At 37.3% G+C, this 20328-nt stretch overlaps 1 protein-coding gene across 3 annotated transcripts in view; it reads left to right on the top strand.

Moving 5' to 3' along the window:
- The window catches only part of VPS50 (VPS50 subunit of EARP/GARPII complex), an 80583-nt gene that overhangs the window by 2205 nt on the left and 58050 nt on the right, over nucleotides 1-20328 (top strand). For all 3 annotated transcript variants that reach the window (XM_051802163.1, XM_051802162.1, XM_051802164.1), the window contains exons 3-9: nucleotides 8710-8832; nucleotides 9421-9492; nucleotides 13827-13880; nucleotides 16813-16883; nucleotides 17299-17416; nucleotides 17504-17539; nucleotides 20036-20118. In XM_051802163.1, coding sequence (XP_051658123.1) covers nucleotides 8710-8832; nucleotides 9421-9492; nucleotides 13827-13880; nucleotides 16813-16883; nucleotides 17299-17416; nucleotides 17504-17539; nucleotides 20036-20118 — 557 coding nt within the window. The remainder of the gene's footprint in view (nucleotides 1-8709; nucleotides 8833-9420; nucleotides 9493-13826; nucleotides 13881-16812; nucleotides 16884-17298; nucleotides 17417-17503; nucleotides 17540-20035; nucleotides 20119-20328) is intronic.

The raw sequence follows: 20328 nt of genomic DNA, 5'->3' as shown, positions 1-20328 counted from the left end.
CTTTTGAGTTGTCACTGGATGCTGATCTTAATATTATCTAGGTTTCCTTCTTGTTGGAGTGAATTTTAAAAAAAGAAGGAGAAAGGAAAATGCCTTTTTTAATGTTTACTTTGGAAAGTAGATACTGTATGGGTAGCCTGTATAGTTCTGGTCTTGATATTTAGTGTCTTCATGGTTTTGGTGCTGTAAGTATATTTTGTAGTGTCATGGTTTTGATCTTCAGCATATATAGTTAACCTCATGTTCTATTTTAAAAGTTGTATCTTTATAATAATAATAATAATAGCTTTTGGCATTTTGTGGGGCTCAATACATAACTAATGGTAACTCACTCTCATCTCAGAAGTCATGCTGAATAACTTGTGTGTCAGGGAACAATTACCACAATATTTGACCGTTCCTTATACCCTTTTGATCTGAGTGGATGATTCACAAGACTTCTGTGGATTTATTCTATTATTCTCCCCTAATCTGGGCTTTGCCTTTAACCAATAAGTTATTTAAGTCACTGACTTGAATTTGGATGGCCATTTTACAATAAAAAAACAACCCAAAAGACTGCTTGTGTTTCTTTGCCTCTATATAAGTACTGTGTAATATGGTGCTTATGCTGAGGCCAACCAGAAAATCAGCATTACTGTATATTTAAAAAATCAAGTAAGAATCTCTGAATTGGTACATGACACTCTATTAAACAGTGGCCAATATATTGATATCAAAGAGCAAAAGTATTCAGTCGCAGCGATGTTGAAAGAACTGTCTCATCTCCATGGCTTAGATTTCAGAATTGCAGATTCTTGCCACACACTGAGCATCCAGTTTCAAACTGTGTTTTTAACGAAGTTGACTCTTCATGTAAAAGTAGATGAAGGGTATCTTGGCTAGATTTCTGTTCTGTAACAGTTTGATGTTACGTGTCTGGTAAGTCTAAGCTGTGTATCAACGACAATGGGAAATCGAATACTTCTCAATAATTTGTATTTTTTTCACACATTTATGTCAAACATATGCAATGTGAAAAAATTATCTGCATCTGTCCTGCAAACAGAAATCTGGGCCTGAAAAACCTAGATTGCATCAACATTGGAACTTTTAATCTGATTACTTTTTTTTTCAGAGTTGATAGAATTAAAGTGTTATTCTCTCCTGTGCCACAGAATAAAGCTTTTATATTTTTCAGTCTTTTAATATTTAGGGTAGATTTAGATTAGATGTTAGGAAGAAATTCTTTATTGTGAGGGTGGTGAGGCACTGGAACAGGTTGCCTAGAGAAATTGTGGATACCCCAACACTGGTGGTGTTTATAGTCAGGTCGGATGAGGCCCTGAGCAACCTGATCTAGTGAAATGTGTCCCTGCCCAGGGCAGGGGGGTTATAACTAGATGATCTCTATGGTTTCTTCCAAGCCAAACCACTTTGTAATTCTATAATTATGTTTTTTTCCTTCAAAAATGTTTTAAGTGACTAGTTCTCAAAATAACAACTATATTCAGAATATACATTCTATATTTGGAATATATTCAGAGTTGCTTTTACCTCCTCAAAAAGCTGTATTGAAGGAAAGTCTTATAAATTTGAGTGGTTATTTGATTATGTATGATGCTCTTAGTCATATGGTTTATATTCAGGTAGTACTGTGAGGAGCTGGGAATTGGACTTGATGATCCTTATGCGTCCCTTCCAACTTGAGCCATTCTATGATTCTAAGAGTATAATGAATGTGTTTTGATCAGTTTAACTTCTGGCTAGGGTCCCAACCCATTTGTCACAGTAACTTTACTTCCAGCCCATTTCTTTAAGAGGAATGATTTACATTGTCATGCCTCCTCAGCTTTGTTAAAGCCTTTATTGTAGGAGTTTACTTTTCAGGTGATGAGACATCAGATGAGGCGCAGTAATATGTTTCTTGTCACTGGGAGGGTAGATTCAGATATGCTGAAAACAGGAATTTTGAGGGTTGAGGAGAGGGAGATGTTGTCTCTGTTTCTGGTATGAGTAACTGTCAAGGAGGTTAGGTTTCAGTACTCACAGAAATTGAAAGTCATTGAGCTTTTGGATATTGGTATTTATTTTCATCTAAAGCTGTATTCAGTGCCCTGGCAATGTACTGATGTCACAAAACAGAATTGCATTATAATTATAGGATCAAGCAGCTTTGCTGGATATAATCTAATGCCTCTCAGTAATTATTGTATTTTAATGGACAGGTTTGGTAAAGAAAATTCACTTTTGAATGCAAAAGTAAAGACTTAGGAAAAGGTGCAGATTTTTAAAGGCAATGAGTAAAAGCATAACTTTGTACTGTTTCAAGCTGCTACTTGAACACAAATGTTTTTCTTTTCTGCCCTGTTTTTATAACTGTTTTTGTTTATATCTTGAATCATGAAAGTCTCAAGATGTTTGATGACAGAATGGTTATGATGCTGCACTTTCATCATCACACTTCCACATTTGGTTTCATATCTCCAGATTGATTTAGGGCAAGTGTTACTGAAAGCTTCAAAAAACTGTGTTAAAGCTATGGAGGGCTATACAGAGTGAAAGGCTGCAGGGCCAGCATGAATTACTGGAAAAAGCACAAGCCATTGATAGATCATGCTGACTCTGGGAACAAAACCATGTTTTTGAGATGAGGGACTGTCACACTAGTTTGGAGGTCAAATGGGAAATATGGAGCACGGGAAGAAGAACATGTTGACAATTCATCTCTTGATGGCAAATCCGGCAAAATTCCTTTGCGTGTTGATGTCTGAAAGTTGTTAGTTTGCTGACTGCTTGCTGGCCAGCATGTTCAATTATGACTGTGCTTCTCAATTTTTTATTTTTAAGGAATGAAATTATTTGGTTCCTGGGTATTTTACTGAGTGAATGCACTCACATTAGCCAGTATTCCAATAACTTCTGCAACTATCTTGAAAAATTTCAATTTGCTTCCATCACATGAAGCCAAATCACTAGCAAAGTTGCTTTACTCTATGTTCCAATACAGACTCATACAGCCAACTCACACAGGGAAGTATGTGTATAATAGTAATTGTATCATAGTAAGATGTAAGTGTATAATAGTTTAAGTCTGTGTTAGTGTCTGCAGAGCAATCAAATCTGAACTGCTGGGCTGGATATAACAGGTTGACCAGAGAAGCTGTAGATGCCCCATCCCTGAAGGTGCTCAAGGCCAGACTGGACGGGGCTCTGAGCAACTTAGTCTAGTGAAAGGTGGGTTGGAAATAGATGGTCTCTAAGGTCCCTTCCAATCCAAACCATTCTATGATTCTGTGATGATTCTATGATATCTAGAAGAAAAAGTTGTTTGCAGAAAGACTTAATATCTTTTTTGTCTGAGATATCTTACTTCACTGGTATGCCTTGATTGCCCTGGCAAATGGTAATTCTTTTTGAACCATTCTGGAATTGTCAGCTCTGTAGTTTTCCAAGCTGATAACAGTTTTGTTTAGCAGATTCTGTCACAAAAGGGTGAGATAGGTATTTTCTATGCTTGAATTCAAGTGTGTGGGGTTAATGATGAGTTGACTTTGAATTAGATTATGTTTATTTTGATGATAATCAGCTCATACACAATATACAACTATTATTTGACTTCGTGGCTTATGGTGGTAAACAACACCAAAAGTTTATTTTTTATGCTTTTCCTATATATATAGAAGTATGGCTTTGTTAGTCTATTTCCCCAGCAGTAGCTGAGTGCTTCAAAGGAGTGCATTAAGTGGTGGTGTGGCTAATAGCTGTTCTATAGGTCAGCTTTGTTATTCTCTTAATCAGGAGAGCTGTTTTCACAGTTTGTTTTGGTTTAGTGAGAGCTTTTTAATAAGTACTCTCTATACATACTGAAGGAGGAAAGAGCAAAAGAAAGTTCTGGGCTTTTTGCATCAAAGATAGGGAATACCTTAAACTTCCCTGTGGGACTGCCTTCCCACATGTGGGGGAAAGTGGGTGAGAAGAAGGGAGGGCAAACAAAGTGAGTTTATGGATATAGTTATATATACATTATAGAACACATATTTTATATCTGTCTATCTATTTGTATATTGTTAAAATAAACGATTTGGTTTATGTATATATGTATATAAATACTTTTTTATATTTTTTAATTTCATAGTGGTAGGATGTTGCAGTATACCTGCTGATTGAATCTTTTGAGCAGAGCCCTCATCCTGGTATTTAGGATTAGCTTTTAACGGAAGTATTATTCCTGTTCAAAATGGAAGGATATAAATCTACACCATATTCATTGGTGTGTTTTTGTTTCATGACAAAGAGAAGGAGGCTGTGTCCAAGTGAGTATAGCACAGATTTGGCTCCTGGCACTCTCTGAGTAGAGGTACATAGGTTGTTTCTGAACTTCAGCTTCTAATTAGATTAGAATTTTTTTTTTTTATCTGAGTAGTAGCAGTTACCTTTTTTCAACGTCTTCACTTCCCAAGTCTTTTAGTTGATAGTGACTGGAATACAGAAGGTGTTTGCTTCAACTCCCTACCAGTAATGCTTCATTCAACAGAGCAATATTGGTTTTGCTGTTACAGGCAGCACAGAATACAAGGAGAGTGGGAGTGTGACGCACTGGGAAATAGCTGGGTAGTCATCTAAAACTTGCTAAACTGCATTTCAGATGAGTCTGCAATGAGATGACTCTTCTGAAATATATTTCAAGGAATTGCCACAGGCTCCTAGATGGTAAACTTTTATTTCCTTGCAACAGGTAGGCAAAATGACGTGAGAAGTGTGTGGATGCAAGCACTGTATTTTACTTGGCAGTGGCTTCTTCAAGTATATAAAGCCATCAGACTGGTAGGGTTTTTCTTTTTTCTTTCCCTCCCTAGAAGCTGTCTTTCACTGATCTATTGAGGGAGCATTATGAAGAGCTCTGCTGCTGAGGGTTGCACTGATGGCAGCCTGACAGGAGAAATTGTATTTCCATGAAAGTATGATCGAAAGTACTGGGAGAAAAAAGAAAAGCACAGTTGGCTTCACAAGTGACACAAGTTTTACTCAGGAGGTGAAGCCTCTTGCTGAAGAAAACTTTGTAAAAAGGAGTAGCCCATGACACAGCTTCTTAGATGGCTGTTGGCCCTTTATTGCTTGGAGAGATCCAACTGCTGAACGTGTGTATTAACCTGGGCAGGGGGATTGAAGTGACTACTGTGGGATCCACCTTGCCAATATGCTGCTCTTCTTCATCTCCTATATATCTAATTGATTCAGTTTAGCAATGGCAAAGTCCTCTGCATGATTGTTATCATATGATTCCCTCTGTTGCAATTTTTTAAATTCAGAATAGCACTTGGAATTGCTGAATTAACATAAAATTTCCTATCAAGCATGTTTTAATGATGACTTTTTTTAAAGGCAGATACTTAAGTGGCAATAGTTAAAGGTTTTGAGGTGGAAAAATGCCTTGAGGGATTCAATAGCACTTCCTTCTTTCCCTCTGCAAAGTGTGTGAGTACAAGCTTCACATTGCTAAATCTGGCCTTTGCTGAGGCCCCTGAAACTGTGGGCTTATTTATATATAGCAAAATTGTTTTGTATATCTAATTGAAGGGATGATGAAAATTGAATATCAGCAAATAAACTGTAGCCAATGGTGGTTGCATCCTTCAGTGGTGAGTGAATACATTGGCCTTCAGCATATTATTCCTTGAAACTAGTGGAGTGTAATGTATTGGAAGGTGCAGGTTATCATGGCATAAAGTCTGGTGGCAGACAGTGTAATTTATATGGGAGCTAAAGCTTATCCTGGAGAGTTATCTCATTAGACTGCTTTTCTAAAAAAATATACAATATAATGAAAAACCTTGTCCATTTAAAAAATATTTTCCTGAGTAGTATTTTGGCAAGAAACATGGAGGTGAATGGTCTTTCTGAGGCAGGATAAAATGCTTTCTTAGCCATTTTCATAGTCACATCAACATCAGCTTTATGTTTGTCTTGGAAACTGTGGTGTTCTATGACAGCAAAAAGGTGATTGATAAGGCTTCATTGAAATCCTAATATTAAAAACACGCCTCCAATTCATTACCACATGGATCCAAATCCAGAATATGTGTCCACAGTGGCTTTCTTAATGCATCTTTATCAGATGTCAGTTACCTTGACCTATGCATTAACATATTATTTCACCAATATGACAAGATATCAATGGTGCAGATTTTAAATGATCTTGAGGATTTCTCCTTGGGTTTAGTTTTTCATCTTTTTTCTGTTAGCAAACAGCAATGCAGGAACTTGTAGGCAAATATCAGATGATAAATTGGATCGTTCCATTTGCAATGGTTCAGTGGACCCTGTTTCCTGTCTTGGATAATTTTTAATTTTAGTTTCATATAGCTAAAACTAAATGTACTGTAAGATGTGAAGCTGATTTATAGAGGGATGTACAGTATAAAGCTATGATTTGTTAAGGAGCCCAGAGGGAAATAATTTTTGTTTGTTTTAAGGGGCAGGAATGCATATGGTTAGTTATTAGCTTCATTGCTTTCTAAATTAAATTAGTGCAAAAGTGGTATGCCGTTGAGTCTGAATGTGTGTGTCCTCTGCCAATCCGTGTGCTCTCACGTGAGGGAAACTTCAAACCACAGATTAAAAAGTTGAAACAGACTCTAAAAGGACTATTTGTCAAAAATCTTCTTGCTCTCATCCCTAACCAGCCCTCCTGTCCTCTGTTTCTCGTGATCTTGGCAAAGCAGAAACATGAGGTGGAAAGGTGTCACTGCTGGGTGAATTGTGTGGCTGGTGCTGAAGGGACAGTCCTGGCTGCCTGGAGTCCTGCCTGGCTCTTAGGTGTCGGTGTGGAGCTGCAGGGGCTTCCTGCAAACTTGTGTTGGCACCTTCTGCTCTTCAGTGGCAGGAGCTGACCCAGCCTTTGCTTTCTTCTCGGCAAGGCGTTGTTGTGGCTCGTGGCACGTCCACGCTCCAAATGCGTCTTTAAGAGTTTGCCTAAAAACCGGCATCAGTTTCCTTTGATATTGTTATTTATTATATATGTTGTTATATATATAGTTATTGATCTGTATTATTTCCTTGTTTCTCTCGGCCTGTTGGTGCAGTCCATGCCCTCCCTCGTTCACCTGCTGCCGGTGCGTGCTGTTGGTAGATGGGTCGCTGCGTTCACCTGCTCTGGTGGCAGTGGCTGCATCAGGCGTTTCAGACGAGATCAGAGGCGCCTGGGGCCGCCCAGGAGAGGAAGAAGGTAGCTCCGAGGGCTTTTCTCCGAGTTACCCGCTGCCCCATGGCGGCTCGAAGACGCGTTCCAGCTGCGGCCTCGCCCGCGGCCCAGCGGGTGGCGCCCGAGCACCGCCCGCTCCTTCAGCCTCGGTCGTGGCCGCTCGGGATCACCAAATCCGCTGGAAATCTTTTCTTCTGTGTATCAGAGCTTCTGCTTTTTGTCTGCCCCCCTTTTATTTATTTTTCTTTCCTTTTTTTCTTTTTTTCGCCCCTCTCTTCTTTTCCGGCGAGAGGTATTTCAGAGGAGCAGCGGCTCCTTCTGATGCTCTTCCAAACTGTCCACTCGTCACCCCTTGGCTGCCCCCAACTCTGTAGAAAAACAGCACCTTGCTTGCATTAAAAGTGTCGCTTTGCCTCGTAACATGTACACATTGACCTTGTTTCAGTTGATGTACAAAAGAAGCAAGTTAGTGGTTGTTTAGTCAATTAATCTAAAATCTGATGTCTCTAGCTAGTGAAATAAGCCCTTGAGCTCTTGGTGATGAAAATACAGACACTTTGTCCCTGTAACAGCCTGGCACTGTTGGGAGGCTCAGGGTCATTATGGGACTCTTCAGTCCTCTGGATTGGTTCACCAGGGTTTAATTCCAATATCAAGCAATTTGGTCCATTTTATCTTTATTTTTGATGGAAGAATATCCTAGCACTTCTCCCTTTAGAGTGTCTGATGAAGGATTTTTCGTTCCTTTGGTGGGAGCAACATCTGGGACAGGATAAGAATTAGTTGCAATGTCCAGTACAGCAGGGGGAGTCTCAGTTCTTGGTTTGCTAGCCACTGGTAGCAGCTGAGCCATTGAGAAGACTGAGGGGAGATCATGACAGCAAGGAGGGAATGCTTACCTCTTGAATATTAGCTTTCAGAAAGCTGACAGCACAGCTCTGCTTAGACCACTGTACTAAAATCTGAGAGCTGTTAATCTTGTGCAAAGAAGGTAGATCTGTTCTGGGTTTACCTGTAAAAAATTCAAGTGTTTAATGACATGACTTTTATTTCAGTGAATTGTGAGTGCTGACTTGAAAGTTATACATTTGTAGTGTCACTGTCTACCTTACATTTGCAAAGAGGATTCTTCTGATTTTAAAAATTCAGGTTTTATTTGTTTAGGTTTTGGTGTTTGTTTTTTTTTTAATTCTGAGAAATAGCCTACCAGTTTATTATGAGAATTTCTAAACTTCAGGGGGAAAAATCCATGGACTCAACATGCATTTGTGCCATAAATGTATTGATGAAGAAGTGTTTAAATGAGCTGCAATGTTGGAATCTGTACTATGCTTTTTGAAATGTTTTAAGTATCTTGCTGTCCCTAATGGGAAGAACAAGCCACAGCATACTCATCTTTCTGTTTTTTGCCCTTGCTTCTTGTACTAATGTTGTAAATGGCTTTTGAAAGATTGTTGGTTTGTTAAAACATTGTTTTTGTTAGGGTGTGTTATTACATTATGGAAATCCTTTTTTGTTTTGTGCAGGAGGAGTTCAGAGAACTACATGAAGAACCAACTGATCCTCAGGCACAGCAGGAAATAATTAACAGCATTGAAGAAGTTTATTTTTCCAATGATTCCTTTGATATTGTGAAGTATGAGTTAGAGGTAAGCTTTTCTCTGCTTAAGAGAAAAGACAGCAGCATAACAAAAAATGAAGATCAAAAATATGCTTATTTCAATGAGCTATTTTTTGTTTTGTTTCTTATGTCTTGCATTAATATGAAACCATACTCTCCTACGTCATTTTGCTGTTCTAGTGTATAGTATTGGTGCAGTCTCTTTTAATGTGGTAGCATTAATATCAGTTGTGCTAACAGACACTTCATAATTCAAACTATAGTGAAAAAGCCAAAATGTTCAGGAAAAAAAAAGTCGGTTCTATATTTTGTGTATTTTTTTTTTAGCAAACTAACTGAGATATAATAATTTCCTTGTTGGGGGTTGTGTGTGTGTATATATGGCTTAAAATAAAGTAACTTTGAGGTAATTATGAGGCAATTATGATAATACATTGTATATCTTACCACTAATTGATTTCAGTATCCATCATTTGAAATAATGGATTAATTCTGCAAATTAGATTGCAAAATCAATAAGAATGTTTCTTTAATGAAATTGATTGCTTAGTTAATACTACGTGTGATTTAACATCCTTTAATTTCTCACTGAATTTAATTTATTGTTTATATGCAGAGGCTTCCTCCAGTACTTAGTCTTCAAGAACTGGAAGAGTACAGAGACAAATTAAAACAACAGCAAGCTGCTGTAAGTAAACTTGTTTCTTCTGTACCCTCACACAATTTGCATGTTGTCTATAAGTCTAGCAAGAAGTGTAACTGAAAAAGTTTTGGTTTCTTAAACACTTCAAATATTATACAATTTTAAAAAAATATTATATTGTGTGCCTTTATAGTGGAAAAGCATCACTACCTCATATAATTGTATGAAATCATGGAAGTAAGTCTTAGTGACAAATATAGTAACGAGCAAATGTACTAACTATTTCTTTAGAAACTTGATTTTCTGAATGTTCATCTTTTCATGTCTATTACCAGAAAGGTCATGTTCAACACGGCACTGAATGGTGCAGTACTATCTCTCTTTTTGCGGGGTTTCTAGCAACATAAGACATAAAATGTTTCGAAAACTGTCTCCTTTGGAGATGCTGTTTTCTCTTACTTTTCATTTGCCAATTTGTTGATTGTCCACAAGAGTTTCTAGTGAATACTGGTACACAGTTATTACATAATAAACTGAATGAAATGTTATGAATAGTCAAAGGTGAGAAGTCGAAGCTGCAGTTTTTGAAAGGTACTTGTTATATTCCTGGCTTTTTTATTTTCTATTCATACATTAGTTGTTCCATTGCTCTTTTAAGATGAATAATGTGGTACAGGAAACAAATGTATTAACTGTGGTATTTGGAGAGTATCTGCAAGTAAAATAAAAGCAGTAGTCCTAATGCATGTCTTTAAATTAAAGAAATGTATAGAAGGGAAATGTTGCATTGTTAACAATACATAGAGAACAAGTGCCTTCTGCCTAAGGCTGCTTCCCCCAGAATATGCATATGAAATTATGTGAAGTACTAGTGAGAAGTTGAGGAAATGAATGAATATTCCAATATCCCATATTTCTCACCAAGAGCTATAAGGAAAGAAGTTGTGAGTGGTAGGTTTTTGTTTTATTTGTTTTTTTCTTTTTTTAAGTTTAAGGGGACATCTGGTGATTACCTTGTTTTGAAAGGAAATGCTCTCATGACTGAGACAACTTCACTGAGATATGCTGAATAACCCTATGTGTGTTATCAATGTCTTGGCCATTTTTGCTTTCAGGATGGGAACTGGTTGCAGCTGGGGGAATAGTTTCAGGGCTTGGCTGCTGCTGAAATATTTGAACTGGAAAGTGCATGCAACTAATGAATAATAGGGGTGAGAACTGAATACAAGGTTTCCAGTAAATATCACCCAGATGTGTCTTTCTTTTAGAATACAAACACGTAAAAGCAAAAACTTTTGACAAGAAACGTGCCCAGTTCTTTCCTACCATCTCCCCAGTCAGGATTGGGCCTTTCCTTAATCTAGTCAAAATGTATTTCTGCTATAGGAGGGAATTGTTGCTTGGTTGTTTTCTTCCTTAGGCATGTGCCAAGGTGCTAAAATTTCTTATATGCTGTATTTCATGTCCTTGTGTCATATTTCCAGGTGGAGTGTGAGAGGCTGTTGCATGTTTTCTTCTTCTGTCTCAATTATTGTCCATTTATCTTGTGATAGGTCATTTAGATTACTGTCTGCATTAAGGGAGCTTAGTGTCCTCTGTGGAAGACAGTACTACAGAGTGTTGTATGTTGTTAGTTCAGTCCTAGAAATGTTTTAATCGTGATTTGAATAAATTATTAGGTAGAGGACTCAAGAAGTCTGTTGACATATCACACAATACCTCTGCTTTTGAAAAAGACTAAATACTGCCTTTTTCACTTCAGTGTCTGTACCTATAGGTAGCATAGGAATTTACAATGGTGGTTTAGAGATAATACCAACTTCTAAACTTCTCTTATACAAAGCACTCATATGAGTGTGAATTACAGATACTAGAGCTCTAATCTTCCACTTCTCACTGACTGTTACCATCTGCATTTGCACAGCTGATCTTGGACATGCCTTTGTTGTTAGAGTCACTGTAGACTCTGTATTTTCTGTAGTTTGCTCATTGGTTTTTCATTCCACTGGATGGATTCCAGCTCACTCAAACTTTTTTTAATGTATGTATCATGACAACATTAATTTGTAATCACCTTACTATGGACAACTTGTATTAGAAGGCTTCTTGAGTTGTATGTCTGCTAGACTTCATACTTCATTTTAATTAGTAGGCTGATATCCTCAACTGTGTTGTTTTTTCTTCAGGAGATGAAATATTTTTTACTGATGTGATTAGGAAAGAGACAATTGTTTGGTCCCCTCAGAAAATGTTGTTGGCATGCCTTGATAACCGTGGTGGTCACATTTGTTGCTGGCAACTGCAATTCAGGATTCCAAGTGTTAACACAGCACAAGTGTATCTCTTATTCACTTGTACTGCTTTAACAGTGAAGAATCAAACTGTTAGATTTGTACTAGAGCAGTGCATAACTAGCAGGTATATCCATGTCCTGAAGTTTCTTACAGGTGCAGGGCTAGAATGAAGAACATGTTGGAAAAGGGAGGAAAAATTTCACAGGGCATAGACTGTGCAGTGAACAAATTTCTTAAGAGCCCGAAGGTCATGTAGGCTTGTGTGGCATTTGGTCTGATAACATCCTTTCCTGACCACACCCCACTCTGGAGTGGTTCTTTTGCTGTCCTGCAAGAGGAACATTTTATTAATTATAGAACTACTGAGAGGTTTTAAGAACCAGCAAGAAGTTTTAAAATTGCTTTGTGATTCTGACCTGCTTTTAATATGGAAGGAAGAAAGCATAGCTAGGTATATGCCCCTTTTCCAGATTACCAACTGATGATATTGGAATACTTTGAAGACCATTTGTATGCAAATGTTCTTCCAGAGGATGGGAATTTACTTAGTGGAGCCGGTAGAAGTTTGTTACAGGAATGCTTATTGAAGATCCCAACTCCGTGCTATGTTTGATTAAGCAGGCAGGTGTAGAAAAACCTCATTGTCTCTCTTTGCCAGTAGTGTACTGTGGGCTGGCTGTCAGCCAGTTTTATTTTATTTCTCTTTCTGGGAGTATTGTTCCCTCAGAAGAATATATAACAATACCAATAATTTCTTTGTCATGTTTGAAACCATTTCTTCTTAAATATTTGTAGTCCCTTCTGAAAAACAAAACAAAACACACTGTTCTCAAGCTTGCATTTATAAGACTGTTAGTGTTGTATTTCTTTTTAAGCTTCTGTGTTTGTGCACAAGAGATTGATTAAGGTAGCAATGCCTTTTTTTAAAATTCAGTACAGACAGCAGCTCTCAGTAGTATTTCACTTACTATTACTTGAGAACAATGAGGAAAATTTTAAAATACGCATATCCTGTGTGCTAAAGAAAGGGTATAATGTGCACAGGGTGAATATTCATTTTGACACAGATTTAATTTAATACAATGTCAGTCTTTATGGCTTTCTTAGATCTCCGTCTATCATGGTATAACTCCAGCTGGCAATGAAGTACCTTGCAGCCACTCACTCATTTCTCCACCAGTGGGATGGAGGGGAGAATGGGAGGAGGAAACTCATGGGTTAAGATAAATGTAGATAATGCAAAAAAAATAGCTGAAAAGTAGGTAAAGCAAAAGCATGTGAAGCAAAACAAGGAATTAATTCACTACTTCCCATGGGCAGGGAGATGTTCAGCCATCTTTAGTAAAGCAGGGCTCTATTACGTGTAACAGTTATTTGGGAAGACAGGTGCCATCACTCTGAATATCCTTCCTTTCCTTCCTCTCCCTCCAGCTTTACATGCTGAGCATGTCACTGTGTGGTCACATAGAGGTCATCATATTGACCCTATGTCCCTTAGGTCAATTGGGGTCAGCTATCCCAGCTATGATCCCTCCCAGCAAATTGTGCACACCCTGCCCACTCACTGGTGAGGTGATACGAGTAGAAGAGGCCTTGATTCTGTGCAAGCACTGCTCAGCTAGGACATCTCTGTGTTATCAGCACTCTTTTCAGTGCAAGTCCAAAACAACCCCATATTACTACTATGGAGAAAATTAACTCCAGCCCAGCTCAAACCAGCACACCTTGGTAGATGGTTAACTTAAATTTGTACTCTAGTAGTAGGATGAGCAGAATATACTTGCAGTGTGCCAAATTATTTATATACTCTAGCATGTTCCTTAACAAGCAGAGAGTTAAGGGATTAATTTAAAAATGCCCACTAATCCCTAGATGAAACTGTGAACATTTTTCTTACCTTGCTTCTAAGGAAAACTGATCATAATTTTTATGATTTTTTTTAATGTTGTTGTGGAATATTTATTAAGAAATTTCAAAAATACAGAAGTAAATGATAGAGAAGCACAAACTTGTAGAACTTTAGTATGGGCATGGCCTACGTAATTGAGATTGCTATGTACTACATGGAATGTTCTTCTTTTTTAGGTATCTAAAAAAGTTGCAGACTTGATCCTTGAGAAACAGCCTGCATATGTTGAGGTAAGAAGACTAACAGTTACTTTTTAAGAGTAAACTGCTCAATTTTGTGATGTTATAATGCTGCACTGGTTTCATTGAGGATTGATATAGTCATCTGTTAGTAGGGATGCTAATGTCTGGTTGGAACCAGCTATTTATGCATGCTAAACCTCTATAATGAAAAGAACCAAGGGCATATTGAGTTGGAATTCCTTAGGATGATAAATGTTTTGGCATATGGTCAGTTTTAAGAAGGCTTTCTGAAAACATGAATTCACAAGCTTGATTAATACCTCTAGTGGACTTGGAATAGGAGCTGCTTTAGTGCCTATGCTTAGGAACAGTTTCACTGATCTCAGGCAGTTGCAAGAAGAAAGCATGTAAGAGAAGACTGAGCTGCAAATAGTCTCACTATGTCAGAGATCTCTTAAAAGCAAAACAAAGCAAAACTGCTTTAACTGCTTGCAGTAGAATATTGGCATGGCTTCTCTCCTTCCTCCCAAAACATATTTGCAACAGCTGTCATAATGATTCTCTAAAAAGAAGATGTTTTTTTCATTTATTTTTACTCATTTACTCTTCATACTGTTCCTATAATGTGTGGTCAGCACTGCCTGATTTTATGTGATTGTTTCAGGAAACAACATGGAGAATTCTGCAAAGTGGAAAATAGTGATTGTTACCAAGTTAGTCTGAGAATTATCATGTGATGAATAATTCTGTGTATGTGCAGCACCTTTTGTCACCGTTGTCATACCAGTGATTATGGCAATTCACATATTGGTCAAGAAACTGTAAAGAGTGTGGGAGAGCAATGATGGCTTGTACTTCTGAATGTGAACCCATGGTAGATGTCATGGAGCTGCAGTTATTTTCCGCTTTCATCCTGAGGGCACAACATCCTCTTCTCCTCGCTTGTGCTTATGGCCCGTGCATCCAGCCTTACTGACCCTGCCATCTGTGCTCTGGCATTTCACTGGGTGAAAGGAGGAGTGCTGCTGTTTAAAGATAAATGTGGGGGATTGGGCACTGCTTGGTTCATCTCCTGCAATAGCTGGTGGAAGAAAAAAGCTGTAACAGTAATGTTTCAGTTTTAGTTAAAGGAGTGAGGTGGCAGGCTATTGCAGAAAGAGGCTGGTAGTTGTGGTTGACACTTCGTAAGATAGTGTAGGGGGGAGTAACTGTGTGGTATAAAAACCTTCTGGTATTATTGCACTGTCACACGTGTTTGAAATTGATACTTTTGAGTGAGTGCTGCTTTTCTGAATCCAGCAGCTTCACTTTGAAAACCTCTTCTCACTGCGGCAAATGTGCTGCTTGCATTTTGCTGTGTAATGTTAATGTTCTTATCGCAGCAACATCTTGGTAAGGTGCTCATGTTTTATATCAAGAAGTGCTTTCAGATGTTCCAATGGGACAGTTAAAAATCCATTGTGCCACTAGGAATCTTTTAAAAACGTTTCTTTTAAGTGCATATTAGCCTGATTAAGTCAATAATGGCATCTGCAGTTCAGTGTCCAATTACAGCAGCAGGTCATTAGAAGAATAAAAAAATGCAGTTGACTGTCTCCTGGACGCATTTTAACTGTGCAAAGTAAAGTTTAGGGATATCATGATTTGCACCCCATTTCTAGTATGGAATACTTGTCTAACAGGCACTACTATGGGCTAACAGAGGCATAGCACAGACACAGGGCAAGGGATTTATAGTTTTCCCTTCTCCTTGAAAGGAAAGGCATGCTTTAGGAACAAACAGCGGGTGGAAGATTGTCTTTGAGAAGAGAAAAAATTTATTCAGCCCTAAGTGCTGGGCAGAAGACTCTCTCTGGGGACCTTTAGGCTGCACTTTTTCCTTGTGCCTCTTCATCCAGTCACATTCAAAGGAGAGATTTTATAGAATCTTTGCAACAGGCAGGACTGGAGTTGCTCCTTATTGTATGTGTTTCCTCATGAAAAAGGAAATAAAAGCCTTTTGAATAACTCTCATATTTTCAAAGTATGTTTTTAGTAGGTATTGAGGAAAGGAATCTTTGAATTTGGTTTCTTAAGATATTTTGCATATCAGCAACAAAGCTGTCATTTTTACAAAAGCAACGTTGGTGACATAAAGGAGCTGATTTTGGTGATAGGTGCAGCTCAGTGATTTGGAGACTGACCAGGAGCTGATTTGGAACTGAACTAAACTGTGAACTTGTTTTTGCTTGTCATATCTTTAGAATTAGTTTGATTTTCAAAGTGAAAGTCTCCCTTCCCCTCATGGAAAGCACTTGATATGTTTTGAAATGATGAACAGAATTTAAAAAAAATTATCATTTTCTGTAGTGTGGGGAAAGCATTCACTTTTCTACAGTACTGTTCCTAACAAAAGAAATCCTAATAGTTGGGATTACACTAGGCACTTCACTGAGTCAAAAATCAAGCTAAAATCAGGTCACCTCTGCTGAAGAGTTTTCAGCTGAAATTCAACAGGATACAATTAACATTCATTATGAAGTGACATCTATTAAATCAGTAGAACACAAGTGCTTCTAAACAAGAAAATGCTGTGTGAAACATGATTTTTTTTGTTTGTTTTGTTTTGCTGCTCTGTGGCATATTAATTATGCCTGTCCCTGTGTTTCTGTCCCTGAAGCTTTGATCATTCTGTTGTGATGCACTAATGGTTTAGAGATTCTTAGGCTAAATGTATAATATATAAATATAGAGGGTCCCACTGCAATGGAAATGGATTTCAAATATCTTACTTCAAAAGAGAGCTGTATTTTAAAAGATAGTTTTCATTAATGTTACATTGCAATGCTTAGCATATATAAAATGATGAAACAAATAATATATACAGCAACTCTACAAGGTCTTTATAACATCTCAAGAGAAATCTACTAATCACTAGTCTTTATTGGTGTGTAGCACAATGTTAAATTGTATATTTATTCAACCTATTGTCTCTCTGTAGGAACTTGAACGTGTTACATCATTGCAGACTGGCCTTCAGTTAGCAGCTGTTATTTGCACAAATGGAAGAAGGTATCTTGCTTAAGTAACTGCAGAGATTGAAAGGAGGAAAAAGTATTTAAGAAGAAATCTGTATACCCAGGAAGTTTGCTTGCTGATGATATTTCCATATTATGTACTGAATGCTATTAGCAGTAGAAGTTAAGGATACTAAAATGATTGCAAACTCTTGCAGTTCTCACTTTTGCCATTGGGGGTTCTCTTCAAAACAGGAAGGTTTTGAGATACACCACTGAACCACAGACAAATGCAGAAGGGAGGATGTACCTTCTTAGTAGTCTGTTGATATCTCATTTTCTGAGTTTCCTTAAAAATGCTGATGATCTTATTTTCTAGCATGTATTTTGATAGACATGTTAGAATTGATTAGAAGTAAGTTTCATTTTCTGAATTTGTTGAAGATTATGTTAATTTGTAACTTTTGCAGACACCTGAATATAGCAAAGGAAGGCTTCACACAAACTAGTTTGGGGCTTCTTGCAAATCAGAGGAAGCGACAGTTGCTTATTGGACTGCTAAAGTCTCTGAGAACAATAAAAACACTGGTATGTGTAGTTTTTTTTTTTCAGTGGGAAGTATTTTTCTTATTTTCTGTGTAGTTATTGTTCTTTGTTTTTCGTTTTTTTTTGTAGCAAAGAACTGATGTGCGTTTGAGTGAGATGTTGGAGGTAAGTCCCTGCTGGACTGGTTAAATTTGAAGCTATTCTAAGTCTACTTTTGTCTCTTCCCTTCCTCTTGCAAACAGGCTGTGGCTGTGTGTGCATGGGATGAAATTCTATTTTTATTCTTTTTTAAAAATGTTGTGCAAAAAACTTCATATCCAATTAGATAGCCCCTCTGCCAGAAGGGAGTATTTTTTGTAAAAACCTTAATCCTACCTTTAGATCTGAGGCTTGAGTTAGTTGGGTAAAAATGCTGTGGAATCTTCACTCCCCCTACTGCCCTCAACTTATACTTCTTTTCTGACCTTAGCTTGATAGTTGGGAAGAACAGAAGGTGAGATTGAGCTGATTGTTGATATGCTGTGTCTCGATAAAGTACTTCTACTGGTATATTACTGTACAAATTTATAGAGGGGCTGTAAATTATTTTTGTTCTATTAATAAAATAGTATTTTATTTGTAAGTGTAGTAGCTTCTCTCCTTATTCATTGGGTTGGCTTTTTAGTAGTCACTCGTAGAAAACATTGCAACATGCAGCTCATGACACTGAAAATTCTGATACTCTTGTATATACTGCCTAAAAATGCAGTAGATACTGCACAGAGTGAAATAAGATCCTGTCTTAACGTGATTAATTGTGTGAAAGAAAATTCAGAATTTTATTGACAACTATGTTTTAATCATAGTACATGTATTTGCAGCTACTACTGGATGGAATGTCATGATGATAATCCTTAGTAAATTTGGAAGTTGGTTTTTAATGGTTGTAACTTTTAAGATTCTTTGAGTTTAATTCCATCTAGAGTAAATCCTCTTGTGTCAGCAAACTTTCTTATTCTGTACCAAGCAGCAATGTACTCATTTTCAGGTGGCATAAATATTGCCTTCTGCTCATTAAGCCCTGTACAATAATTAGCTTTTAATTTCTGTGCTGTATTTTGTCATAGAGGAAATCAACTGTCTACTAGTAGGAGTTGTCTTGAGACAGAGGTGTGGGTGTTGCATTCACACACAGACTCTGATATCTGATTATCCTAATCCATCAGTGATATTTAAGGGCTGGAACTGCTGTTTCTAACTGAGTGCAGTTTTAAAGCTGTGCTCAGTGTCTGCTCCCAGTAAGTTATCCCAGATATTGACCAGTTAATTGTCTTTACTCCAAGAAGTTAGTAATGGAATATGCACGAGAGCTATTAGTAGCCATTCACAGAAGAGGATTTGGAAAGGGTTCCTAATTGAAAAGGGCTAGAAATGAAGCTACAGTAGCTTATAGGGCTGAGCTGCATCTGGAATACATTAGTAATATATCTTATGCAAACAGGCTTTCTGATTTGAGCTCTGTTAGACTTAATGGAGCAAATACCAGGTTTACAATGGAGAAAGATGCAAAGACCTGTAAATGCAGCAATCATTTTAGACCAATGTACTGTTCTGTTTTCATCTAATGGATAATGTATTTGGATTTTTTTGTGTATTTTTTTTTAGCTAAACTTGATCTGCATTAGAACACTGCTGTTAAAACCAATTTCATTTCAGAACCTCCTTTATGATAATAGCTGAATATAAATTGCCCCTGCGTTTCTACTCTTCAGTCAATGACTGAAATGCCAGTAACAGCTTTGTATTTGAGCTCTCTAAAGCACATATTATAGCTGATGTAATTATGACAAAAAAGGGAAGCTCTTAGCTATTAAAGAGGGTTTTCCTTTCTCCGAGGCTCTTTCTGGTCTCATGTCTAATAAAACACAAAAATAGTAGATATATCCAAGACACTGTCCATGTTCTGATGGCAAGATCCTGGGGTTTTATATTTTTGTGTCTATGTTTTTTTTTTTGTTTTTGTCCTGACATCTTCATATATTTCCTGATTCATCTGTCTACCTATTGGATATTCTTTTTACAAATTAGGACAATGTGCCCACATTTTTATTCTAAAGTATGTTCTTTTTGCCCTGAGGCCTTGTGTGGTCTGAGGCCACTTGTATTTAAATTAATTTCTAATAACCTATAGAATGTGTCAATTTAAATAGTATTTATTTGAGCATAATGTTAGAGGTGTCTTCCTTGTCTCTTTTTAGGTTTTGTAACCTAAGCCTGCCAGTGTCTGAACTTACCTCTTTCCATGCTCATGAGTAGATCATACTGTATTAACAAAGGCTGGAAAGATGTTTAACTGAGAAGATGTTAGTTGTTTTGTAATAAAAATTTTCTGATGTATTTTTTATGAATGCAAAAGGAAACAATACAAAGGAAACAACAATGCAAGTTGTTTGCATAAGGTAATGTAATAGATAGTGTTTTCAGACGTTGCTAACATCTGTTTCAATTTCCAAACTACTTGCACATTAAGTGCTGCAGTAGACCCTCACTCTTTTCCTTTAACTTTACTGTATAGACATGAGGCAAAATATTTTATTCTTAATGTTAATTTGTAAGCATGCAAGTAAAAATGGGTGTTGTACTGTTGCTTCAAATGAGCTTTCAATTGTATTTTATCCTAAGGAAGAGGATTATCCAGGAGCTATTCAGCTGTGCTTAGAATGCCAGAAAGCTGCCAGCACCTTCAAACACTACAGTTGTATAAGGTAAGGTAACATTGTGCAGATTTTAGCTTCTCTATGATTTTATTTGTAAATTGTATAGAATCATAGAATCAACCGGGTTGGAAAAGACCTCCGAGATCATCAAGTCCAAGCCTTGATCCAACAGCACCATGGTTACTAGACCATGGCACTAAGTGCCACATCCAGTCTCAATGTATGAAACAGTGACCATTAATTCTTCTTCTTTAAAGA

The sequence above is a fragment of the Manacus candei genome, unplaced genomic scaffold, assembly GCF_025592945.1.
Source record: "Manacus candei isolate 608988 ecotype Guabito, Panama unplaced genomic scaffold, ASM2559294v1 h1tg000056l, whole genome shotgun sequence".
NCBI lineage: Eukaryota > Metazoa > Chordata > Aves > Passeriformes > Pipridae > Manacus > Manacus candei.
The sequence above is the reverse complement of the archived record's forward strand: the minus strand, read 5'-3'. Positions and strand labels throughout refer to the sequence as shown.